Source organism: Polyodon spathula, chromosome 4 (assembly GCF_017654505.1).
Source record: "Polyodon spathula isolate WHYD16114869_AA chromosome 4, ASM1765450v1, whole genome shotgun sequence".
NCBI classification, from domain to species: domain Eukaryota; kingdom Metazoa; phylum Chordata; class Actinopteri; order Acipenseriformes; family Polyodontidae; genus Polyodon; species Polyodon spathula.
In genome coordinates, this window is record NC_054537.1 from 21368005 (window position 1) to 21395910 (window position 27906).

The 27906-nt window shown below is 36.7% G+C and overlaps 1 protein-coding gene across 1 annotated transcript in view; it reads left to right on the plus strand.

Moving 5' to 3' along the window:
- Positions 1–27906, plus strand: part of LOC121313813 (parathyroid hormone/parathyroid hormone-related peptide receptor-like) — a 128521-nt gene that overhangs the window by 61715 nt on the left and 38900 nt on the right. The window contains exon 2 of the mRNA XM_041246608.1: positions 23303–23408. Coding sequence (XP_041102542.1) covers positions 23303–23408 — 106 coding nt within the window. The remainder of the gene's footprint in view (positions 1–23302; positions 23409–27906) is intronic.

The window sequence follows — 27906 nt, forward strand, 5'->3', positions numbered from 1 at the left end:
ACCTGCAATTGGAGACACAGGCTGTACCACTATATAATCACTGTACAAACTGTGGCTTGGGTTAATTGACTGTTCTTTTCAACCGCAAGCTGCTTATACTTTAAACACGCATTTCTCAAAAGAATTGGCCTGTAATCTTTTTTTACATGAAAGCACTAAGCAATAAAGCAATAATATATATCTTCTTTATACATGTGTATCCCAAGATTCTAATATAGTTCTATATGTATTGCAGAGTCCTGTTTTGTCATATATTTTATGGTTCAGACTCCTCTTGTTACACTAGGAGACGTGGCAAAGAAAACCCCTGTTTGGCACAAATGCTATTGTAAATTATAGATTGACTTTTTGTGTGTGTGTGTGTGTGTGTGTGTGTGTGTGTGTGTGTATATATATATATATATATATATATATATATATATATATATATATATATATATATATATATATATATATAAAGATGGGCCTTCAGTGAGTTACAAGAAAGGTCGAGTAATTTATAAAACTGTCACAGTAACCCAAGATTGGAATTGTTTTACCTGTAACTCCTGTAAGAGGTCCATTCTCCAGGTATTTTTTTTTTAAAAATATGTATACCATGGGTGACTGCACGATTATATTTCTTCTGACTCCAAGTCAGCCAAGTGGTACAGTTTGTTTTTTTAACCAAAAATTGGTTCCTAGTATGTATCGGAAGTAGTTACATAATATATTATATCATATATATATAATATGTATCCCATATTTTTAAAATAGCCCAGAATATAGCTGCATTATTCAAAGACAATTAGAAGACACACTTAGACAGCCCACAAGCAATCCCAAGTACACTACAAGTATTAGCGTATTGGTTTTAAATAACCATTGTTTATTAAGTTGACTGGTTTCTGTAAATCAACATTTCTGTCTTTGCACAGAGCTAAACTTTAATTTATGTACTCAGTACAGAAAATGTCAAAGATTAGTGTGGAGGAAACTAAAAATCACAGTTGCATTGCTATAATTGTAATGCAAACAAGTAAAAGATGATTAAGTCACACACACACCCATGAGAAATACTGTGCTGTGCTGACAAACTTGGCTAGGAGGATATATAATTAGGAACTAATTCACTCAACGTGTGGTTTTCAGGCATTTCCAAAGGCCAGCTAGTCTTGTGGTTTGTGGTTTTTGTCATCAAATGCAAATTGAACTGTTAAGGAGAATGGCACTGAGTCATATATCATGCTATTTTTAGTACATAATATACAGGAACTCTTAAATGAAAGCTCTCACCAAAGTGTGTCAAAAATAATATATCCTTACAGTTTCTGAGAAGCACGTTAGGATTGTGGAATAGCTGCGACTGTGAGGGTTAGTATAGGCAAGACTTTGTTGAGCTGGTATTTGAGTGTTGGTTTAGGATGAAAACTAAATCAGACACATTCTTTGTAAACCAGTTCTTGTCAACCATTTGATGTGTGTGTGTGTGTTTGTGTGTGTGTGTGGGGGGGGAGTCAATGCATAGTCCTCATAAACACTATAAACAAACGTGTGTGTGTGTGTGTGTTTAGTAATTGAATCACACTTTAATTCATCTTTAATCCCATGGAGTAAATGCAGCTTTTCTGTAATTCACAAGTGGAAATCCTCTTTTTCTGAAGAAAAAAAAAATAGTATCAGTTATTTATTATCATGCAACTTCTAATGCATGCCTTGTAAAACAGCCTATTTCAAGTCTATATGTAGTAAAGTATAAATCATCACAAACTTCTGAGCAGCCAGTGTATCAAAAGCAGCAGAGCAAGCAGGATCTGACCGCACCACACAAGCTCTGTAGCAGTTTAGTTTTTTTTAAATGTTGTACAGCAGAGATAAACAATCATACATTAATCAAAGCTATGTACATCTGAAACTAAAAATGATAACAATTAAGTAATAAGTATTGTAGTGGCCGACTATGTGCAGGGGTTCTGGTAGTCAATGAATAAGCAGACAACAGTGTAAACTGCTGTTTTATTTAGCTCCTTTTTCTTGTTGTTTTCTCTTTTGCTCTCTCTCATAGCATACTCCCTGCTCAAATCTCCTCAATTGGTGTGCAGCAGTCATTTTCATGGACGCTGACCAGCCCACTCATCACCCATTGGCCCATCGATATCCAGTCGCATTCACACGCACAGAGAAATTGACAGGCAGGCAGGCACAATACAGGGCACATTATGGGTACAGTAGAAAGTCCCAACCCCTTCCCCAGTTCATAACACAGTCCATGTGAGGTAAATAGTTAGTTGCAGTCGCCCCACCACTACACTATAAATGTCACATTTCATATTTGACTTGTTTCTAAAAATGTTGTTATAAAAAGCTTAGAATTGTATAATAACAAATATATAACAACTTCAGTTCAATATGTAAAAAAAAACAATTGTTATCTCTAATCTTATTAAACTTACTGTTACGCAAATTAAGGAGGAAAAAAAGTAAATTGGGCTGCTGTGTTAATTTACATTTAATTTACATTAGCATTTTACTGATCATATTTTGATATTCTGAAAACAAAACATTAACCTTTTTAAAAATGACTCCTATGCATTGAATTGCAGTACAGGCAGTGTACTGGGCAGCTGTCCTTGCCTTCCACTTTCAATAAGCAATTTACAGTGAGAGATGGTGTTTTTAGAGGTTTACAGTGAGGGATGGTGTTTTTAGAGGTTTACAGTGAGGGATGGTGTTTGTAGAGGTTTACAGTGAGGGATGGTGTTTTTAGAGGTTTACAGTGAGGGATGGTGTTTTTAGAGGTTTACAGTGATAGATGGTGTTTTTAGAGGTTTACAGTGAAAGATGGTGTTTTTAGAGGCATGTGTTGTACAACCAAGTCAGCGATTTGCTATTAAAAAAACAAAAACAAACAAACAAAAAAAAAACAAACAAAAAAACAAAACAATGCAGTACACTTTTGGTTTTTATTTGAATTATGATGTTATTTTAATAAAGTTAGTTTGGCGTGTCACAGTAAATCCAAGATGAACTTACGTTTAAGTTTTTGTTTCAGATATCTTTAAGTTAATTTAAAATTGTTTAAATCTAAAAATACATTTGACCACCCTGTAAAAACAAAATGCCTCATGCATTCTAACTTCGGCCCAGCTTGCAAGGGAAATCAAATCAAATCAAAGTTTATTTATATAGCACCCTTCATACAGGTGTATCTCAAAGAACTTTACAGGACAAAAATAGTCACATTTATAAAAACAAAACAAACAAACAAACAAAACATGCATGTCAGATGAAAAAAGTTTAAGAAATATAAAATGTAAACACCAACATTATATATATATATATATATATATATATATATATATATATATATATATATATATATATATATATATGCAGATAAAATACAAACAGATAAAACAATAAAAACTAACACAGATATACAGTACATACATATACATATTATAAAAATGCCATCTCAAACAATTATGTTTTTAGTCTTGTTTTAAAAACAGAGAAGAGTCTCAGCTTCCCTCATATGTGCTGGTAGCTCATTCCAAAGTTTGGGGGCTCTATAACAAAACAGCCCTTCCTCCCCATTTAACATAATTTATTTTAGGGTTTGCCTGCAATCCCATATTCCGGGATCAAAGGTTACGATTGGGGATATATGGGGTAAGCAGTTCTGCCAAATTATTTCGCGTCTTATAAGTTAATAACAGTATTTTAAAATCAACTCTAAAGTTTACATGAATCCAGTGCAAAGATGCCAACACTGGGTGATATGTTCCCTTTTTCTGGTTTTAGTCAAGATTCTAGCAGCAGAATTTTGAACCAGTTGCAAACGAAACAATAAACATTTTAGGATGCCAGAAAATAACACATTACAATAATCAGTTCTGGAGGATACAAGGCATGTTCTAATCTTTCAGCGAAATTGGTCTAAAATTTGCAGTATTTTTAAAATGATAAAAAGACGATTTTGTAATCTTTTTTATATGTTTCTCAAGTAAAGGAGTAGGGTCAAAGATCATACCTAAATTTCTAATTTCTAGTACAGGTTCAGAAGGTAGTCTGCTGAAACCCAGGCCAAATGATTCAGGCTTATCTAGCTGGTTTGATGAATCCACTAACAAAACCTCAGTTTTTTTTTTTTTTCTGAATTCAACAATAAGACATTTTGAGACATCCAGCCCTTAATGTCAGTAAAACAAGATACTATATTGGTCCCAAAAGAGGCATCACCAAGTTTTAGATACATCTGCATAAAAATGGAAATTTACTCCATGTTTGCTTATAATATTACCCAGAGGGAGCATAGAAATGGAAAATAATAAAAGACCTAAAATAGTTATTCAGACAATGCAGATTTTTTTTTTATTTCCAATTAAAACAAATTGAGACCTATCAGAAAGGTAAGACTTGAACTCCAGATACACCCACAAAATTTTGCAGGCGATGTTATGTATAGTGTCTGATCAACGTCTTGTTTATTTTTTTATAAAACACTAGGATAAAGACAACAATACACCATATATATATATATATATATATATATATATATATATATATATATATATATATATATATATATATATATATATATATATACATGGAAGAAAAAGCACCTCCTTCCAAATTTAAAAGTTTTTAGAGTTAAATTGTAACCGCAAGGCATAATAAGTAAACCTCAGTAATGCTATTAGTTAATAAAACTGTGTCTTTTGACACTTTGTTTTTTGTGAAGGAAACGACAGTGGCAGAAATGTAAAACAAAAGAAAAACACAATGGAGCAGATCATTCCCCTGCATCTTCCGACAAGGGTCAAATCACTCCTCCATTTCAGTGGCTCTGTGAGATCCGATCAGCTGCCTCCCAACCAAGATCTTCTGAGTACTCCAGCTTCCCAAGGAGCTAATCTTCATCGTTCTAAATGACTCCAGGCTCATGATGCACCTCCAGAGCATCTATACTGGAAGAACTGGACTTTAAATGAACTTATAAAGTCCCTTCTTACAAACGGAAATGCGATTCCAGCAGGTAGTGATCGAGAATCTCTATTAATTATCTATTGCAAATTCATTTCTGCAGAACCAATTTTTCCCACTAAAAAAGCTCCCCAGCTATGCTCAGCCATTCAGCAGCTCCAACCAAAGAGAAGGCAGTCTGCATCGGAACAACTCATCCCAACAGCCTGCACTTCAAAACAGCAGGATCCTGCTTCAATCCAACAAGAGCACTTTTTGATTTTTCAGGAGGTTAAATCTTTCATGCAGCCATTTGCTGACTCATTATCCTCGGTCAATACCCAACTGAGTGATTTAGTTAAAAGGGTGTCTAATATTGAACAAGAGAAGCAAACCTCTATTCCTACAATTACTCCAGTCTTAGCTACAGTTACTTCCGGTTCCAGTCTATCATTAGCACCTTCGGTAGATCCTCCACTGCTCTAGCTTTTGGTTCCTCCTCCCCATCCAAAGCTAGGCGGTATTCAATATCTGCAAATCCAGCACAGTATAATTGAAGGTAAGGACATTAATCTTGTTTCTTTACTTATGGCAACATCAGAATTCCTAGATCACAGTGTAGTGGATTGTGGAGATCTGTCAGTTACATTAAAACCCAGAGATCCCAGATTACTTAAAAATCTAACATTGCGGGAATTCGTCCTCGCTTTCTCCATATTTAGAGATGTGTTATGCTCTGTTTATCCTAACTGCAGAGCTGAATTAGACTCCTACGAGTATTATGTCGTGGAATTGTCTGTCAGATACGGAAGGACTATGTTCTTTGAATATCAAAGCGTTCTTAGCCAAAGCAGCAGCCACATTGGCTAGACAACCATTTAATCAATTGGGCTAAACCTGATCCAGATTTATTTAACCGGATTTTCGCTGGCTAACGCATGTGGGGTCTGTGCTTCCACGGGTCATTCAACATCCCTCTGCCCTGAGACAGCTGTAGCGTCTACTTCTAAAGCAGCACCTGGTGCCACCGCTAATTATTCAAAAAAACTTCCTTTCCCAATCCAATACTTTCCTCAGCTCTACCTGATCAATCCACAAGACAAACATGAGCACAGAATTAAATTTGCAGGAGGAAGACAAATTTGTAACAACTTCAACACCAGTTTCTGATCAAACAGGCAATGTAATTTCATTCATATGTGCAGCAATTGTGGAGATGCTCACGACAACTCAGTCTACCCTTTAAATCGCAAATTACTTTCTCCGATGCTCATAGTCTCCACTCCCATTAACATTCCGGCTTTATATAATTAAAAAATCATCCTGATATCAATTTCACCAATTACTTAATTGACAGATTAACAAACATGTTTTCAACCTGTCTCACCCAAATTCCTTCTTCCTTGTTTCAAAGTAAAAATCTTCACTCTGCTAATCAAGATCCAGAGTCAGTTCAATTTCTCATTGAAAATAAAATTTAAAAAGGATTTATAGTCGGCCCTTTTTCAGCTCCTTCTTTTCCAGTCTATAGAATGAATCCTATTGGCATAGCAACTCGGAAAATGTTGGGGGAAAAAACATCTTATCATTGATTTATCAGCTCTGTAGGGTTCAAGCATCAGCAGCATCAACTCGCTTATTACTCAAGATTAATTTTCTCTTCATTACATTACTATTTCAGATGCAACTCATTCAATTAAATTAGCAGGTTGTGGTTCCTGGCTTGCTAAAGCAGATATATACGATGCATTTAAGGTAATGCCAGTCCATCCTTCTCTTCGCCACCTGTTTGGTATATACTGGGAAGGAAAGTTTTACTTTGTCACTCAATTAACTATGATATTTGACACTCTGTCTGAAACATTATGCTGGATACTGCTCAATGCCTCCCATGTTCCATTTCTGCTTCACCTGCTTGATGATTTTTTATTGATCTCCCCTCCATTTGATCCGCCAGCAGAAGCAATTACTAAACTCAAGAGTTTGTTTTCAGAAGTTGGCGTCCTGCTCTCAGAGGAAAAAACAATCGGCCTCCTTCATTCTCTGGAATTTCTTGGAATCATCCTGGACATGGAAAATTCAGAGCCAGACTCCAAACTCAATCACATTCGATTTCTTATTCACAACTTTCAGTTTAGTAAAACAATCAGAAAACGTGCTCTGCTTTCATTGCTGGGTCACTTCAATTTTGCAGTTCGCATTATTCCCCAAGGGAGGACGTTTATATCTCATCTACGTGCTCTTGCATCAACAGCAAAAAATTTGGACTTTTACATTAATATTTCATCAGAAGCTAGGAAAGATATTAAAATGTGGTCTGCTCTCATTCAGCATTGGAACAGCTAATCCATGTTTTATGACGATTTCATCTCAGCACATCACGACATGGCTTTGTTTACCGACGCATCATCTCTTGGATTCGGAGGTCTTTTAAAGAATGAAAGGTTTTCCAGTATATGGCCCTTGGAAATTGAAACTCTATCGCTACAGCTAAAGTCCACAGCTCTTCTTGAGATTTATCCAATAGTTGCAGCAGCCCAGCTATGGGGTCATCTCTGGTCCAAGAAATCAATCTTATTTTATTGTGATAATGTAGCTACAGTTCATATTATAAATAAAGGACATTCCAGTTCCCCTCTTACCATGCAATTACTGCAGCGGCTAGCATGGATTTCAGTATCCAACAATTTTCTAATACAAGCTCGCCATCTACAGGGCATATGTAATAATGCAGCTGATGCTCTCTGTTGTTTATAGATAGTCAAATTTCACTGATTGATTCCCAGCAGCAACTCGTCAGTTCAACCAGCTAATTTTCAACTGAATCCAACCATCAATAAGCTGCTTAATTCAACTCAAGATTACATGGCTTCAGCACTTTCTCTGATCTTCTTACTCTACAGGTTGGGCTTGTTTTGTAACCTTCTGCTCTCAAAATAGGATCAATCCTACTTCTTTTAATCAGAATTGGCTCATGGTTTTTATAGTTCATGCAAAGGATTCTCTGCACCTGGCCCAGTTACAGTTAAATCCTATTTGTCAGGAATTCAAAACCAATTTCGCTTGATGTCTATTTTTTCTCCAACCTTACTATCAATCGCAGCCATTCATCTCTTCCTGCGAGGAATTTCCAAGAGCTCGCCGGCTGCTTCTACCATTTGTTTACCTATCTCTGTTGACATTCTTGGCAGCATGATTTCAATTCTCCGTCAAGGCTTTTTTTCTCCAATTGATGACCTAACAATGGAAGGATTATGTCTTTCTGCATTTTTTGGTTTTTTGAAATGCTCTAAATATACAGTCCCTTCTATTTCCAGTTTTCCCACTCTGGGTATTCACTGCATTTACCTTACTCATATTCTGGATTCTCATTTTATTCTTTTTCTTCGCATTTCAAAAACAGATCAGCTTCGGCAAGGACAATGTTTTCAACTTTCAAAAATTGACTCTCCTCTATGCCCATTTTCTTCCATGCTGAAATACATTACAGAACGTAAACCCAAATCTCCTTCTGATCCCCTGTTCATCAATGCAAGCGGGTCTGTTGTGTCAAGGCATTGATTTTCTTCTCAGCTGTCCACTTTGGTTTCCAGAGCAGGTCTTCCTCTGTAATTCTACACATTCATTCAGAATCTTTGCAGCCACTTCAGCTGCAAAAGCAAATATCAACCAGCATCTAATCAAAAATATGGGTCGCTGGACTTCATCAGCAGTCGAAGCTTACATTCATTCTTCACCAGCCGAAATAGCATCTGCCCATTAGTCCATTGCTAGTATGTTAACAGGAACAACCTTTCTGCCTGGGCTGCTGAAGGTTTCCTCCTTTAAAATAAAATAATATTAAATAAAATAAAGGTTTTTTTTTTTCCTTCCCACTATGCAGAGGGTCTTCACATAGTCAGCAGGGTACAGTTACTAACCCCTGTGTGTCATTAAGCTTGTTTCTTTTATGTTAAATGTTTTCTTTTCTTTTTATATGCATTGGCGGTTCTCTTTTTTCGTCCTATAAATGTTTTCAGCGGGGAACTGGGAGACCATCTTTTGAGGGGTTAGTGATTCCACTTTCTCCAACCCTTTGTTAAGCGTCGCTTTATTTACGTCATGGAGGAGGGTTCTCCATGAGTCAGAGGGGACCCCCTCCAAACCTCTCCTTTAGCATGTATGATCCTTTGTCTACTTCTCTTTCAGGCTCTAATGCCTCTGTTCATGTGAGGGCCCCATTTCTCGGGTCTCCTGAAAGATGGTAACCCCTCTCCTGTTTCTCGGGTCTCCTGAAAGATGCTAACCCCTCTCCTGTTTGTCGGGTCTCCTCAGCGATGGACGGAACCCCCCTTCTATTATGTTGGGCTTTTGAAGAGGCTTTTGTTTTCTTTCTGGTATGCAAGTCTCTTCGTATGTCGGGTCACCTCAGAGACATAATAAGAATAATTGTGGTTTTTATTTTTATTTGTAAAAACAAGTTTTTGTACAGTAGTTCAAAGTAACATTACAGTTAAAATGTAAGGCTGTAGTTAATGAATAGCCCATAAGTAGGCATTAAAGTAAGTACAAAATTTATTGAAAGTACTTGTGACTTCAAGTTAATGTTGCATTTTACTCACCCAAAATACATTTTACTCATATTCTGCCTATATATATATATATCTATATATATATATATATATATATATATATATATATATATTGTAAGGTACCAGGGAGGGGGGTAAAATCCTTCCCTGCTAAAAACCTTGTGAGAATGCACATTTGGGTGTTATGGGGTTTAATTGTAATTGTTTTAATGATTTAGTTAATCCTCGGCACCTGATCGTAATTATAAATTAGAGACAGGTGCAGGGTATTTAAAAGAGGCAGCCAGACTGATCGGGGCTGCTGAGTGAAGAGCCCGACTGCGTGTGTGTCCAGTCGTATTGAAGAGAGTGCTGAGAGAAGCCCGTTTTGGTGTTTGTCAGGTAAACGGCTTAGCCGTCCTGTGGTTTAGTGAGGAACCAGTCTATGTTTAGTCAGAGCTCCAAGAGGGAGCTAGGCATTTGTTTTGTTTTCATTTCTGTGTTTATTAAAAAGTGCGCGTCAGCGCCGTAAAAGATCAATTTTTTGTGTCCTGGGTCTATCTTAAAGGGGCAACGAACTCCGTGAGTGCGAGGATCTTTTACATATGGTACCAGAAGTGTGTGTGGGCGCCCCTATGACCCAGTAAAATGGAAACCCTAGAGGATTTGGTCGCTTTGATGAAGAGAAACACTGCTGCTCAGATTGAGCAGAATAAGAGATGGAGATTGGAACTTGGATTGCCAGAGCCAGAGCCGACGGAGCTGGATCTGCTGCTCCAAAAATGGGAGCAGGCAAGACAAGCCCAGCCGCCGCTCCCAGAGCCCAGAGAGGAGGAGCCGCCGCTCCCAGAGCCCAGAGAGGAGGAGCCGCCGCTCCCAGAGCCCAGAGAGGGAGGAGCCGCCGCTCCCAGAGCCCAGAGAAGAGGAGCCGCCGCTCCCAGAGCCCAGAGAAGAGGAGCCGCCGCTCCCAGAGCCCAGAGAAGAGGAGCCGCCGCTCCCAGAGCCCAGAGAGGGAGAAGCGATGAACAAAGAGGAGGAGGTGAGGTGCCCACCTCCATCACCCCAGCGAACCAGTCCGGCACTGCCAGTTGCGGTCCCTTGCCCCTTGCTCCTGGACACCCTGCCGGTCTTCCTAGACCTTCCTGCGCTGGACCTGGAGCCCAGGAGTCTGCAACATTGGCCACAGCTTTTCCCCTGGTTCCCTGCTCCGCTCTTCCCGAGCACCCAGACGTCGCTGGGCTGCTGCCAGACGTCGCTGTTGCTCCCCCTGTTCGCTGCTTCGCTCCCCCTGGGTGATCGGACATCGCTGCGCCGGTCCCCAGTGGAAGATCTCTGTCCACTGCTGCATCCTCCTGTTCCCCGGTCGTCACTTCGGTCGGCCCTGTCATCCCGGTGGGGTCCCTTGTCGCCGGTTCAGGGTCCCTTCCCGGAAGTGCCGGAAGGTTCGACCCACCCTCAAGTCCGCCCGTGGAAGAGGGCGGAAATGGACATTTCGGGACTTGAGTGTGGGTGGTTGTGTTTTAGGGGAGGGGGTGGCCTTGGTATGGCCGATCAGTGTTTCACACTTGAGGGGGAGGATGTGTAAGGTACCAGGGAGGGGGTTAAAATCCTTCCCTGCTAAAAACCTTGTGAGAATGCACATTTGGGTGTTATGGGGTTTAATTGTGTAATTGTTTTAATGATTTAGTTAATCCTCGGCACCTGATCGTAATTATAAATTAGAGACAGGTGCAGGGTATTTAAAAGAGGCAGCCAGACTGATCGGGGCTGCTGAGTGAAGAGCCCGACTGCGTGTGTGTCCAGTCGTATTGAAGAGAGTGCTGAGAGAAGCCCGTTTTGGTGTTTGTCAGGTAAACGGCTTAGCCGTCCTGTGGTTTAGTGAGGAACCAGTCTATGTTTAGTCAGAGCTCCAAGAGGGAGCTAGGCATTTGTTTTGTTTTCATTTCTGTGTTTATTAAAAAGTGCGCGTCAGCGCCGTAAAAGATCAATTTTTGTGTCCTGGGTCTATCTTAAAGGGGCAACGAACTCCGTGAGTGCGAGGATCGTTTACAATATATATATATATATATATATATATATATATATATATATATATATATATATATATATATATATATATATATATGAACAGGCTTGGCTGTAGTTTGGATTCGTGCCCCTTTAAGAACGTGATAAAACTTTGAATTTTCAGTGCTTATGCACACTTTTATTCACAATACAAACAAAACAAAAACCTAGCTCTCACTGAGCACTCACTACACTTATGCAGGTCCCTGTCTAACATGTAGGACAGCTAAGCTGTTTACCTGACATACAACACCAAAGCAAAACACTTTAATACACTTTTTTATAAAAGCAAACGTAGGTTTTAAACTGACCTTAATGACTTTCAGTCGGGCTCTTCACTCCACAGCAGCAGCAGCCTCGAGTAGACTGGAGCTTCTATTTTATATCTTGCAACTGGCTCTAATTTTCAATAATTGCTAGTTGCAGGTGATAAATAACCAATTAACAATTGAATTAAACAATTAGCTTGGCAGGGAGGCTTTTTAACCCCATCCCTGTCATAAAACAAACATCTTTATGATTTGCAGGCCCCCTGTCCTGCTACATCCATTACTATATATATATATATATATATATATATATATATATATATATATATATATATATGTATATATATATATATATATATATATATATATATATATATATATATATATATATATATATATATATATATATATATATATATATATATACATACACACGCACACACACACATCTTGTCTTAGACTTAAGGTACTCGAAACCATATGTTTTTAATTCACTTTTTTTTTTAAACATTTAAACTTTCAAACAAATCCATTCAAATGTTATAAAAATAAATTGTATTGATTACTTTATGGACAACAGTTTGTGATGAGTTAAACGGTTAAAAACAGTGCTACTCACTAATGTCCTAAATAGATAAATTGCTTTATAGGGATGATAAATGTCCATGAACTAGTGGAAATCTGCACTTTTAATCTTGATCAATAGCATTAATGTGATTCATCTAGATCAGGGGTATCCAACCCTGGCCCTTGAGAACCCTAAATCCTCAGGTTTTATAGGTGCCTATGTCATCAATGGCTAAAGATCTGGAACACCTGTTATCTTGATTAATTAAGCCAGTAATTGGTGCAATTAAGTAACTGAGAGCTCTGTTGAAACAAAAACCAGAAGACCCTGTAACTCCTGAACCAGGTTTAGAGACCCCTGATCTAGATGTACATTGTTTATATTTTCATAGTAAGCTGTAATTTACTTATTGCCTGCCCATAAGGCTCATGTTCAAAACACCACTCACGCCTCTTCACTGAACTTTACTTTTGAAATGAACAAGTTATGTGTGCTTACTTTGTGATTCTTTTTTATGGCTAGCTAGAATTAAAATATATGTATCTCTAAATTGCAGTGCTAAATTCAAACAATCTAAACAGCTGTGTTTGCTGAGAACACTTGGTATCGTACAACATCGAGTTGGTGGAAATACTGTATAGAAATACTGTATGTGTATCAGAAACGTTTTTTTTTTTTTTTTTTTTTTAATTCCCTCTTTGTTATATACTATTTAACTACTTCAAATATAGTACACCGCAAAGTTCACTGATTGTGAATATACTTGTATACTAAAATGTGAAACAATGTTGCCATTTACTGATAGTACAGAAAGCTATATGTGCATAAAAACCCAAATCCACACACACACAACAAAATTATATTTATTTGCACCAATTATTGCTTTAAAAATGTATGCTTGCTCCAGCACAAATCATAAAAGAGGACCAAAATATACATCACACCACAACTGGAAACATTGGAAATCCAAAATAATTTTAGCATAACGAACATCTCACTGAAAAGTAGAGTTGCAATGTCTCCACTTGGTTCGAGACGTGGTACTCAAAGCATTTTTGTTGCTGTTGTTATTTATCCTTCCATTTTTGGAGTAGATAATGACAGTGATGGAATATTCTACAGAAGCAAAACGTGTGCAGAAAACAGGTTGTATCTATCCTGGTTTACTTGTGGGTGATTTTTGTTCCATCTGTGGTTGTTTACTAAACCTTCAATGCCTTCCTTCTCTAACTCCATTCAGAATGTGGAATGGATTTGTTTATTCTAAGCTTAAACGCAAAAAAAAAAATATTGGGAAATAAAACCATATATATATATATAGTTTTTGAGACAAGCAAAACATGGCTTTGAAGTTTAAGCTGACTCTTGAGCAACACAATTTTATAGCCTAATCAGCAGTCCACAAACCTCAGCTATAAAAATTAATAAGACTGGGAATTCAGGACATGCCAACTAGTTTACCCCAAAAAATGAACCAGTATAAACTTGTTGTTGTTTGTTTATTTTTAAGCCACAAAAATAGTGTTCACAGAAAAACAGAATATTATGCCTTGATATTTTATTATATGTATGTATTTACATTTATCTTTATTAGTGCTTTTGCACAACATTGGTGTCACCAGTGGACGAATGCAATTACTGCATTTTGTCTAATTGGCTATTAACTTATGCAGGTGGTCAATGAACCAATGACGTAAAAATTCAAGTACATTGTGCCAAGTAAGAGAAATATACAAAATTATGTTTTATTAAAGTGTTTTTTTTTGTTTGTTTGGTTTTGTTTTTACAATTCTGTTGATTTTATGGGAGTATGCAGAATAAAAAAATAATATCCACCGTTTAACCCTCTCCCTGCTAACCCATTAGTCCCCACTCCAACACACACACACATGCAACAGCAGGCCTTTTGTCCTGCCACACTGTCACACCTATACAAAATCCACTTGTTTTATTTTTCATTACAATTATGACACTAGTGTGTTAGGAATAGTAAAAACCATAGTGGATAAGTGTCAAAGGATAAGTGGTTATTTTCTGCATTGCAGTAATTGGTTATGATATCTTGGTGGTAGAATACAAAAAATGGATTTCACAGCAGTAACATTGCTGTTTCTGACCACTCTGACAGCAAGAAATCATCAATTGATGTAAGTGTACTATAAACAGAATTTTGTGAGGCGGACAGACTCGGATATGTTCAACTTTTTCGATGTGGAACAGGAACAGGTTTTAGCCTTTTTGCAAAATAATTTTGTTCCATTTCAGTTCTAGCATAATGGCTGACAGCGATTTGGGGATGCTATTTGTGCATTGTGCTGATTATTTTTCCAAGCAGGATTTATATTGTAGCACTCATTGGGTTATTCTTAATGAGACTCAGGGACAACATTATAGGAAGCAAATGCTGTCTAGACCGATGATAAGGTCGTTATGGATGGTAGCCACCCACGTGTCTGGTCTAACTTCAACCTCCGCTAGCCTAATTCTCAACAGTGCTTCTCCCAGCACAGGAGCCATCTCCCCTGTAGCAGTTCGCAGCTGGCCGCAAGTACTTCCTCCATGCCTTCCCCCCATGGTCCATCACATCAGAATGGCACAGGATCGGCAGTTACCACTGTCCAATCAATCCTTTGACGTACATGTCTTCAATAGTGTGACCGACATAAAGGTGGTTGCTTCGCCCTATTTGGGCCACTACAGGCCTTTTTGGATATTTCCGTTTACTGAACTTCTTACTCGGATTAGCCAGGTTATTGTTACACTGACATGCAGAGCTGGTTGTCTAGGGGGAACTAGGCTGAGACAGTTTTGTACTTGAGCTTAAAGGTTCAAGCAAAGAATTGACGAGCTTGCTTGAACGTTTTGGGGCCACTGTTAGGCTGTATTTCTTGGGTTCCTGAGTCAGGCTCCGACCTACAATCCTGGTTCTGCCTAGTTTCCCTGCGGCCCTCTAGGCACACACCTTTGTTTATTAGGGCAGTTCCTCACAAAGTTTTCTGGGAGGCCTCTGCCATTTGTCCCATCACTCCGACCATGGTCATCTTGGTTTCCTCATCAGCACTTTGTGGGTTAAACCCTTTGTTCAAGCTCTGTTCACTCATTGGGTAATTACTTTTTGGCTGTAGAGTACCTAGGGTCATCTGGTTTCCATAAGACTCACAGGGACCACTTTGCAGGTTTGCAGTGAAAAAGAGATCATCAAGTAGCAATCTTGAGCTATTTATTAACTCCTTTTATAAATCACACTCTTACACCATTGAAGCACTCCTCGGGTTACTCTTAATAAGACTCAGGGACCACATCGTAGGAAACAACAAACACTATCTTTATTTAAACTTAGGAGAGTACAAACCAGGGCTCTATGTTTGCTAGTCAGGCGGGCAGAGAGAGAGAGAGCTGTGTACCCCCTTTCTTTTATCAGTTTCCTCCTTGAGGGGCTTAGCATGCTACAATATCATGTGTAATAAATTATAGCATTAATAGTATAGGTAAAATATATAACAAATCTTGCTTTATAGTACAGACCATCGTAAATAGAGGTTACGTTTATTTTATTTTTGTACAGTTGTAATTGATCTGTTAGAGTACAGTGAATTAGCAGTACAGCTATGGCCAAAAGTTTTGTATCTCCCTCTAGAATTCAGTAATTTTGCTTCATAGAGTCGAATGAAGCCTACTGAATAATGTTTTGTGAACATATTGAATTGTATACTGTTTGTCATTTTCCATACTTAACAAAAAACTGACAACAGTTAAAAAATGTGACATTTCGTAAACCAGCATTAAATACTGTACTACCATTGTGGTTTTTGGTAGACCTTTGTGATATCGTTCTGTAGTTTCTTTGATTGCAAGATGTTAAATAAATTATGTTAATCCCCCAAAAAATGTAGGTGATGCAAAACCTTTGTCTATAGCTGTACTTGCTGGGCTCCGCCATGTTTCACCGCATGGAACTGCTCTTAGAGCTCCAGTCCGGGCTGTTCAACTGAACAAGCAGAACACGTTCCACGGCAAGAAGGTGGAACAGTTTCACCCAATCAGATGTCCAGTTCTGTTCGGTCTTGTAAAATGACTCCTTAAGTTGCCTTTTTTTTTTTTTCCCCAAAGTACATCAGCCTTAATAGAGTACAATACATACAGTGGGGTAGCTAGAGTTTCTCATGTTGCTGTGTGATTTGATTTCCATTACATGAGAGTAGATGTTGAACTTCATGCTGACTTGAACTCTGCTCTCGACGAGCTAAGCACCAACTAAGACGTAGCTTTGCAGTAAACTAATATGATCCATCTGCTTCTCCATCCATTTGTGTTGTTTTCAATTTGATGATATAGATATCCTTATGTCTGGTGTTGATTGCTGAAGTGTAATGCTAGCTCCAGGGATCAACTCTCTGGGGTCTTCAAGTGGGCACCTTCTATCCTCGGTGTTTTGTTGAAACTAAATGAGGGATGGATTCAATGAAAAAAATAAAAGGCTGTTTTTTGACAAGTTTTATTTCCCTGTTTTCTGATGCTTTCTATTTAAACTTCTAGACACAGTAGGACACCTTTGGAATCATTGAATTGGTGAAAGTGTCATAAACATGTGTTAACATAGTCGATGCTATGATAAAACACAGATATCACTTCTTTGTTAGCGATTTTAATATTGGTGCTTTGTAGAGTTTAGCCTTTTTATCTGGTGACAGAAAGCCTATGAAATCTTTTAATAATGCTTCTACACAAAAGCATATTTAATAAATTGAAGTGCCCCACACAGTTAACAACAATGTCTTATCTGGATGTATTTCTTAGGAGAAAACTTGTAAACTGCAAATGCCAAGTTCCCTCATAAAAAAAGAAGTTTGCCTCATTAGCATATTTAAACATTCTAGCCCTGGTTGCTGCGTCTTTCAACACCAAAATAAAAGCAGGACTACTCAAAAGAAATATTTTTGTAGAACCTTTTGAAAACAACGTAGGTATTATTTGATTCTACCCATAAATACAAATCCTGTTAACATACACAGAACGGTTTTTACACTTTGTTTTTTTTTTTTTTTTTTTTTTAAATCTGATCATTGAATCACTTTCGGTCACAATATCCCACTGTCAGTTCTCTAAATCAAGATTTAAAAAAAAAATTTAGAGACAACCAGCTCATAAATTTTGCCCATTTGAAGATGGTGATGACAAAATACCAACAAATATCCATTCACTTTGCGATTTAATAATAAAGTATTAAAATAGCATAAAAAAGATAATAAAAAGAATATTTCAAATGTTAGTAAATACATTTATATATAATATATATATATATATATATATATATTAATTATATCTTGATATTATAATATATATATATATATATATATATATATATATATATATATATATATATATATAAATAAAAATAAAAGACTATAATAACAAGGCCTGTTGGCTACCAACAACCCACATGCTAACAGTTCCTATATGGTCAGGACAATAACGATTTCCTAGCAAATCTCCCCCGTCCCGATGCATAGGATCATGACACTATATCACAAGCATACGTTTTGGCTGCAAGAAAAACCAAGGCACTTTTTAATCTCACATTGGCAGAACAGCATTATTGCAAGTCCTTCTCATTTTTTTATAGATTGCATGTTATTTTCCCTTTGACTGTCCATTTAACATGCCACTCCATCAGTCAATGTGCAACCTTGGTCATGACCGTTGGTTTTTGGTCATTATATAACTCTTTCTTTTCAGTGGTTGCCCGTAGTACTGGCAAGGTAAATTGCAGTTATATTTTATATAATTAGTAAATTTTATGATAGTGGGGCTTTTGAGTTTTTTTTTTTTTTAAAACCAACATAAACAGTGCAGCTAGTGTGACATGTCTATTAACACCATGAACACACTTCTTTACTTGTAACTCATAGGGTAGATTTGGTTTACTAAATAAAGTACTGTTTTAATCAGGATGACTTGAGTGCCTATGAGAGGAAGAGTTATTTACTGCTTCTAAACAGCTGGTCATTTCTCTAGCCCCCTGGTTGTATGTGATGGTTTCAGAATCTCCGCACTTGAGAATTACAACACTATTTGCACTGTTCACATGTTATCAGTATTGGAACAGTTTTATAGTTATTAATGTAACACTGCTATGTTATATGTACTAAATAATTTAAAATGTATTTAAAGGGGAAGGTGTCACAGCAAGCTAAATCGATGTGCAGCTAAGCAGAAAATGTTGATCAAGCATTCTGAAAAGCTAATATAGCAAGTGAAATGCTAGAGCAAGAGGATTGATGGGGTGGCCCTCAGCTCCTAGTTTTGCAGGTGTTAAACCACACCAGGAGGTTGTGGTCTGATTGGGACGGTGGCTGTCTATTAACCCTTTGCGGTCTGACATTAAAATTTTTCTTTTCTTGTCCAATGTCGCACCTTGTCTGACATCAACAAAAAGGCATCAATAACAGGTCCCTAGCGTTTTTTTTTTTTTTTTTTTTTTTTTTTCTCCGGAAAAAGCAGAGAAAGGCTTTCAATGGCTGAGAGAAGCTGGGGAAAAAATTGAGGCGAATCTGAGCAATAAACACATAGTCCTAAAGAAGACATAAAGAAAATCGTGGACATTTGCCAAGCTTTTTGAGATGTTATAGTAAAAATAATGACTTGGATAGCATTATTGAGGAGTTTGGTGACAAATTGAGTGAGGAGGAGATGACTTATCAGTCTGCACAACTAGGAAGAGATATGTGATAAATACAGCGAACAACGGTGGGGCAGGGCTGGAAATGCAGTACAGAGCGTCATGGTGGTATGCAGCGCCTTTTAGACCTGTTTAATGTGAATAAAACTGAATTCAAAGAGAAAGGGACCGCTACATCCAGATAGTTATTTTGTTTCACTTGGGGGTGCAGGGACAAAAAAAAAATAAAATAGATAAAGAACGACCCGCACTATCCACTAAAAAAAAAACAATGTGAAGCACATTATTTCATTTTTGATTAAAAAATATTTTATATCCACCCGAATAAGAACGGAGCTGCAGGTGCATTTCAGCAAACTCAGTATAAACATTGTGCTTAAAATTACCTTTAAACAGCATGTGTGAAAATAAATTAGACCTGATGCGTCTGAATAAATGGACCTCAAAGGGTTAAGAGTCCCTGGCAGAGCAAGTCAGCCTTGGCTTAGATCGAAATTATTTTACAACACTTTGTAACAAGTGTCAACTAATGGCATTTAATGACTACACACACCATATTTCCAAATGAAAAATAAAAATGCTAGAAAGTCCTTAAGCATTAAAATAGTATTGCTTCCAAAACCTAAGATGAGAATTTTAAAATTTACTTCATTCAGACAAAGCCTGAGAGGCAAATCGCTGTCCTGCGTTCGCAAGGGGACTGTCATTTCAATTAATGCAATGAACTGGGTTGGAACTGTCTTGAGATTTTTGTTTGTTTGTTTTTTACAACCTTCTTGTTTGTCTAAGTTAGCAGATCAATTTAAGCCTGATCATTTCAACTGAATTGATAATTTCAATTGAATATTAATCACACCATGGCATTAAAGCTGGCATTGTTATGACCCAACGCTGTTTAGATCAATTTAATATAAATCTCTCAACTGTTTTTGTTTTATGCAGTTACTGGCATTGTCTATTTTTTGCACAGTTCTGATCCCTGATTCATTTGTCACGCTGCTGATGGTATTTCATACTGACAGTTAAAGCAAAATTGCTTAAACTACTGTGTCTTTACTTTGATGGATTTTTTTTTTTTTTTTCCTGAAGTTCAATGAACACAAGCAGTAGCATGACCAGATTAATAAGCAGTGCATTTATGTGAATGCTAAATGTAGAGTTTTTATTTTATTTTATTTTTTTTTAACAATGTTTCACAGGAAGTCATTTAGAGGTATCTTTTAATTACTTCCTGATTATTCTGAGATACCTTTAAATGATTTGGAGACATTTCTAAATGAACAGAAATATCTGTAAATTACAGTTTGGGGTACCTTGCTAGCAAAACATTATATATGTAAATCAATTTGAGATATCTGCATTTCATTTTTAGATATGTCAAAATGAAATTAAGATCTCTTCAAAAGGGTGTATTTACAGAGATCTCATATTGATTTAGAGATATCTGTAAATGATTTACAGATATCTCAAAATAATTCAAGACATCTTAAAATGCAATTTGAGATATCTCTAAATGATAATTTGGCTTGCCATAATAAACTGCCAAAGTTTACTTAAGCATTGTTGCAGATCAAGTCCACCCAACAGTGTTGTACTGATGGCCACTTTTAAGATGATAATGCACCCATTAGACGTTCAGAAATTTGTATGAATAGTTTGTAAGAGACTTTAGGCATCTTCTTTGGCCACCGCAAGCTATGGATCTCAATCCAACTGAGCATGTTTGTATAAATGTGAATAATGCACCACTTGCATGCAATAACAATGACTGAACTTCCAGATGGTTGTGGTGCCTATGTCACAAGTAAAGGCTATGATCAGAGTGAATGACAGCCCTACCCATATTGGTTCAGTTCCAAATAAAGTTTCTTTCTCAAGGGAGCAAGTATTTGAAAACAAACAGTGGAGGTAATTATTTGATCTTGATGGCATAGCAACTACTAAAATTTAATCTGAATTTGAATCTATTTGAGTCTATTTAATGGATGGCTCTTGCCAACCTTAATAGAAGAATTGTGGCATCGCCTTTCACTCTGGAAAGCTTGCACATGTAAAACTGGAACAAGAACAATCCAGAGCAACTGGAAAAAATGACAACAAGTCAGCACACCATTATACAATCATCAATTTGTCACTGACATTTCAGCTTCTTTGTGCTCCTATAAAGACTGTAAGCACGATCATGACTGTCACATAAGGACACATATAATATAATAAAGAATTCAGAGGAAAGTGGAAACACATCTTGGTAGAATTAGTAAACAACAAATCCCTGCTTGAACAGTTTGTAGCTTTCCCCCAAAAAGTTGTTATTTGTTCAAACCTTGCCAAATTCCTTGAGGTTTCATTGCAAACCGCTTAGCTCAGCTGAGTTAGGGGCTCTAAGGCAATAGTAATTTACCCAGCAGAAAACTAATTGAATTAAACAATATCTTACATAGGTGAATTCACTTAGAGCTAATACAAATAGTCTCTATATTGTATGTTATATACTAGTGCAAAGGAGGTTGACTTTAAACAGCTATGGTTTAAAAAAAAAAAAAAAAAAATCTGTACACTGTTGCAGTGCTGAATGATAATCGCCAAGCTGCTCTGGGTACTTCAAAAGGCATGGGAACTTACAAAAATCCAGCTTTTCTGCAAGTTCTGTTTACAAAGCGCATATAGAGAAAAAAAAAAAAAAAAAAAGTGTAATTAAGTAAATATAACTGTCACTGTGGCTTTAGGCTTTACTGATATATAAACATATGAAAACACCAGGGACATTTTTGGCAGAGGGCAATATGTCAGGTCCAGGTAACCCATTGTCCGGTGCCAGCAACACTAATCAAGCAAGCAATGTAATATGTGCATTTCCCCTGGACAAGCCAGAAGCAACATCAAACCAAATAGGATTTCAGGTTTTAACGCAATTGATGACACTTGTAAGGATTCAAGTAACCTTGCTCAGATCATTAGCTGTAATATAAGTTGCATAAAGCACACAATGTTATCATCAAAATCTATCTGTCACTGTAATTTTTGTTTGTTTTTGTAGATATATCTTTTTCAAGTTTATGGAACTACTTTTTTATTATTTTTTTATTAGTTATATTTTATCACCAGTTGTATGCACAGCATACATTGCACAGTTTTTGATATTCTATTATACAAGCGAAGAAGTACAGACCGGATGTTGTCACCTAATTAATATACATTTTTAAAATTCAGATGGTTGATATTAAGATTTCAAATTCTTTTATATCAACAATTCAATTTTTTGATAAATAGTTGTGTTGTTATTAGCAATTAAGGATTACATGTTAAAACAGCTTGCCATAGCAATGTGCAGTTTACAAGAACTCCACCACTGCACTGACTGTAGCTTAGGGATGCTTTTTTATTATCCTAAGATAAAGGCTCAATCACAGAATTTCACTCCATAGTCACATAAATGTGAGTAATGGTTGTCTTTCATCTTTGACAACTTCCTTTAAGCTGTCTCTTTTACATGTATCCTCTCTTGAGTCATTGAGATGGGATCCAAAACATATTTGATTCTATCTACTGATTTTATATTTTATAGAGGCTTTGAGAGATTTCTACTTATTTACTTTTACACAGAAACTTGTGTTGTGTTTTTTTTTTTTTTTTTTTTTTTTTTTTTTACATTCTGTCAAAATGCATTATAATCGGATAGTTTGTACAGTATATTGTATATGCTATGCACACAGTTACTGCTCATAATATGTTATTCTTTTGAGCATTTTACACACACCTCTTTTGATGGAATATTCATATAATTGAATTGTTACTCATGTACTATAAATATCATTCCACCTTTAGTGATATCGGAGGGAAATTTGGTCCTAATGCTAGTAAATAGGGGAGCCTTGAATCAAGAATCCAAACTTTCAGGGTGTTCTTTTTAAAGCCCAGTTTCCATATTTATTTGGGTATATAGTCAAACATGGATTCCATATTTTTCAATGTTTTTTATCTATATGTTCTAAATATTCTGACCCTCTTAATTTCAGATCCCTTTACTACTTGTGCCTCCTTAACTCAATGAACTGTGTTGCCAAACACGATAAGGGCCTGAGTTCTTGTATTGTTCAGCTGGTCCTGAAAATAGTTATTACGTTCTCTGAATGTATTTATGTTTTTCGAGCAACAACATGTCCTGGTTGAATAAGCAATTATTGTAAAGACTGGTTTATTGACACTGGAATATATTTTCTTACAGGTAGATGTTGATGATGTTATCACCAAAGAAGAGCAGATATACCTTTTGTTCAATGCCAAACGGAAATGTGAGAGGGCCATCAAATCAAAGCTGTACAAGGTGTCTGGTAAGTACCTCACAGCTTTAAATTAGTGATTCGAAAATGTGTTCTTCTAGAACTGAATTTAATAGGTCCTGGAAAGAATGTCAGATAGAGACTTAATTTAGTCACCATATTTAAAAAAAGATCCCAGAGACAAATATGATGTGAATTCTGAAAGACTGTTTGTATCATATCTGAGTAGGCAACAGAAAATAAATAATAAGTCATTTGCGTATCAAGGCTATACTGCATACTTTTTAAAGGTACTGTATGTATGTATTTCTTTACACTTTTTAATCAGCTACAATTTGGCAATTTTGGCTGCAAGTTTCCAGCACCCACTGCTCTCGTCTCATCTCAGTTAGTCCACATCCTAGCTGGAATTGATGAAATCCATGAATAGTGATATAGGGATAATCACAGTAAACAGCAACTATGATGAGAAGCTGATGACCCCCCCCCCCCCCCCCCCCCCCTTAAAGCTAATTAGGTTAATTAATCGTACATTGATTAAAGCCACTTAATATTACTAAAGAGTAAAAAAACAATGAGTACAGTAATGGGAATTGCTTGTAGATTTGTTTGTTACTTAAGCAATGTTATTTAAATGGTCTGATTATGGCAGTTGTATGTGTGATATGCTATATAAATGTATTGTGGTTTGTTTGTTTTTTCTGTTATGTATTGTACATTGTTTTGCGATACTTTTGTATAAAAAGCGCTATATAAATGCAATAAATTAATTAAATTAAATCATGGTTCCAGTAAATTGTTCCTAATATGTATAGTCATAATTTCAGATACAAAATTCTATTAGAAAAAAGCAGGCATAATAGTATGTTGTTGGCATTTCTTATTTCAAAACTATACATAAGCAAAAGTACTTCTTGATCCTCGACGATATCTCATTGCTGACTTCCTGAACATTCCATTTCAAATGGTCATGAAGATCACAAGGACATACAGTAAAATACAGGGATTTGTCTAAAATGCAGCAATAAATAAATTCAAAGAGCAATCAATACATTTTGTTCCTAAATATCTGTAAAATTCACTTTCAGTATCTTAAATTTAGAAAAATATGAGCCTTACAAAATAAGTTAATATTAGGTAAGATATACTAGAATATTTTATGGGTTGACAATAATAAATCCCAATGGCATGGCAAGCCCACATAAATTAGTAATCAACATTTTGTTTCTTGGACATGACTTTGTGCTGAGGTGTCTTAACATTCATCTTTGTTTTGGGTGACTAATGACATCCTACTGTCGTGTAATATAAGGAGCAAAGGCTGGGGACGGGGTGGTTGAACGTATTGATATGACAGTTCCGAAAAAGTGCTGCTTTTGTGTTGACCCACTGTTATACTTTTCTTTATGTAAACCCTCAGAAAGTTGAATGCCCTCGATTTAACAGTAATGAATGGATTGTGTGTGGTGGGGTAGGTCGGCACTGTCTAGGGAGAGGTCTGTGCAGAACTACCCCCCCCCCCCCCCCCCCCCCCCACACGAATGAAACATGGAATTAGTGCCTCCAACAGATGATACAGTCCCCATTGTAAAATAAACTAGCACATCACTATAAGACTTATGTTTATTTATTTATTTTAAGCTCATCCACCTCTATATTTATCAGTGGTTTACGGGCCCACTCGTATAGTGAAAGTGCCACTGTGTATAGATGGTTAACCAAGTTATTATTAGGATGGATATGAGTCATATAAAGTATTCAAATTGCACGACTTAGAAACCTTTGGTTATTTTGGAAAGCTGGTATTGCATTTAATGCCAGGGGGAAAAAAAAAACCTGCATGCAATGTGGTGTGTCTTTGTTTCTGCATTTGCACATCTGACAAACAGCAAGTTGAATAACTCCCTTGATAAGGTTATTGCATAAAATCAGGTGCTGAGGTTAGACTGCAGAGGACAGTGAATGGGATGTGGGTTTAGAGTTTAGACCTAGGACCCTGCAAAGACAAATAGGCATTCAAAGCTGTGGTTAAATGTAAAAATATACTAGCAATCAGCTTGAATTCTTGTATAAACCATAATGAAATGAACATACACAAATGTGATCAAGAAAATAAAAATAGTCGCACTAAAACAACCTTCACTTGAAATCTTTGTTTTTTAAATGCCTCCCTGCACTGTATAATTAAGTTACACTCAGGCTATAATTTCTTTTGAAACAAACTTGTAGATGGTCTGAGTTTATACAGATGTATGTATATTGTAATCACCGTCATAAATGATACTGATTGTCTAGACCACAAGTGAATATTCTCTACCTTACCTTCATTTCTGCCAAGAAAGAGAGAACCCTGCTGGAAACACAACAGCTATACCCAATGTCAAGATGAAATCTCTCACACTGGTGTTTAAAGAGCATCTAAACATAAAAATATAAGAATAATTACAAACAAGAGGAGCCCATCTGGCCTATCAGTACATGTCCAGTTCTCTTATCTCAGGACATTTCTCAGAGACACACCTTACCTTTGAAATATCAAATGTATACTAAACAGTGCTTGTCAGCAGTGGGACTCTTCGGGAGCAGATTGCAATGTGATCTCTTTATCTGGACACCATTTGCTTCAGTCAACCCATGTCTCCATGATGCAAAAAGAATAATACATAAAAATATGTATACTAAGCCTTGCATCAAGGCTTAGTATACATTTGTGTTTTGTATTATTCTTTTTGGCAATGTTTCTGAGTACCAGTAATACACAACTTTGCAATACTCATACTCTGAACATGGAGTGAATAATACAAAGTTGTTGGAGAAATTAGATAGTCAGTGTGGATAATGTTCTCCTTATTAAATTAAACTCCAGTTAAAACTGCTCTGTACTGTCAGAAGAAATAAATGAAATATTTGCAATGGGTAGTGTGGTAGCAAAGTAACTGATTGCCATTTGTACTGTAAGTGTATCCACTTCAAAGAAGAACAACATACAAATGTTTTTTCAAGAACTTTGCTAACACTTAAACTGAAACAGACTACAAAAATATCCCTTCATTTTTTTTAAAAAATGTTGACATAGACAAAATGAAATTTTAAGAAAAGGGCATCAGACCTGGCTGCATGCCCGGAAATACATCTCCTTTTATTACTGTGGTCATTTAAATTTGTAATGACAAGTGAAAAGGCCATACTTGTAACCAACCCTGGCTGAAAGCTCACTCACTCATTCGCTCGCTCTTGCTCTCTTGCTCTCTCTCTCATTCATAAAACTTACCGTCTCCTTTGTCGTGCCAGTAATAGTGTTTAACTTGATTTCATTGGGTGATGAAAATCAAGTCAACTGTCAAAAAATATCACTCATTGCGATGTTAGAAAACATGTCCTTAGAGACCCATTTTATCATTAGCATATAATTTGTCTGATTCATAAATCAATGTTGTGATGTTAATTGACCCTTAATGGCATCATAATTAACATATGCCTCAGACCAGGCGAAGAATAAGATGTGTCTTAATGGTATGTAGTGGTGTGTACCGGCATGTTTTCAGATTGTAAACATTGTAGTGAAGCCTAATGCCCAGCCTTCCCATAATTCCAGATTTTGGACTATACCACTGCTCATGATATGGCTCCGAAACATCAGCAATAAGTTTTGCAGAATAAGAAACAGTTATCTAAGATGTTGAAAATTTTACAACTAAAGAAATGTGAAGTATAAAATGTAATTATGTACAGATTTTGCCTCCCCCTTCAATTTGCCACCATAGACGGCTGCCTGTTCTTCCTATATGGTTACGCCATCTTTTTTACATATGGTCCTCTCTCTCACACAGTTGTATATATTTGCTTATATGTAATTTAACAGTTTAAAAATACTTGTGTCTAAGATGATATGATAAACTTGTAGTATAGTTGCAGGCAAATGTTGCAAGTTCATGTCTTTTTTCTTCATTCTGAAATAGTGAAATTCTGTGTATACCTTCCAGTTGCCCTTGCCAAAGTACCAAAGGTATTCTATATAACCAAGATACTCAACTCCATTGGATCAGTGGGGCCTTCCATCACGCTGCGCTCAAAGGGTTATGGGATATAAAGAGAGCTTGAGATACATTTTTCTATTTGGTCGGACTAAGCTGCTTTTATCTATCTATCTATCTATCTATACATAATATGCCATCCAGGACTGACTAGAATGGACACACCCATTCCTTCCCACCCTGAAGTGGACGCCCCTGAACACAACTGGGTTGCACTTAAAGAAAATTCCATTGCAGTCTTAAGTAATGTTCAATAACTGAAACTGCTAATCTTGCACAGGATCCGAAACAATTACTTTATCGTTTGCAAAAATTCCATAAGCTATTTGATAGACATCTTGGTTGTGCTATGTAGCACACTACGGCAATATTGCAGAGCCACCGGTTGCCCTGATATGGCATGATGTACCATTTGTTCGGGATGATTGTCAGTGTGCCATGGATCAACTTAAATGCCTCTGTGGAACATGAGTTCATTCCAGCACTCCAACATCAATATCAGCACTGAAGCCAAA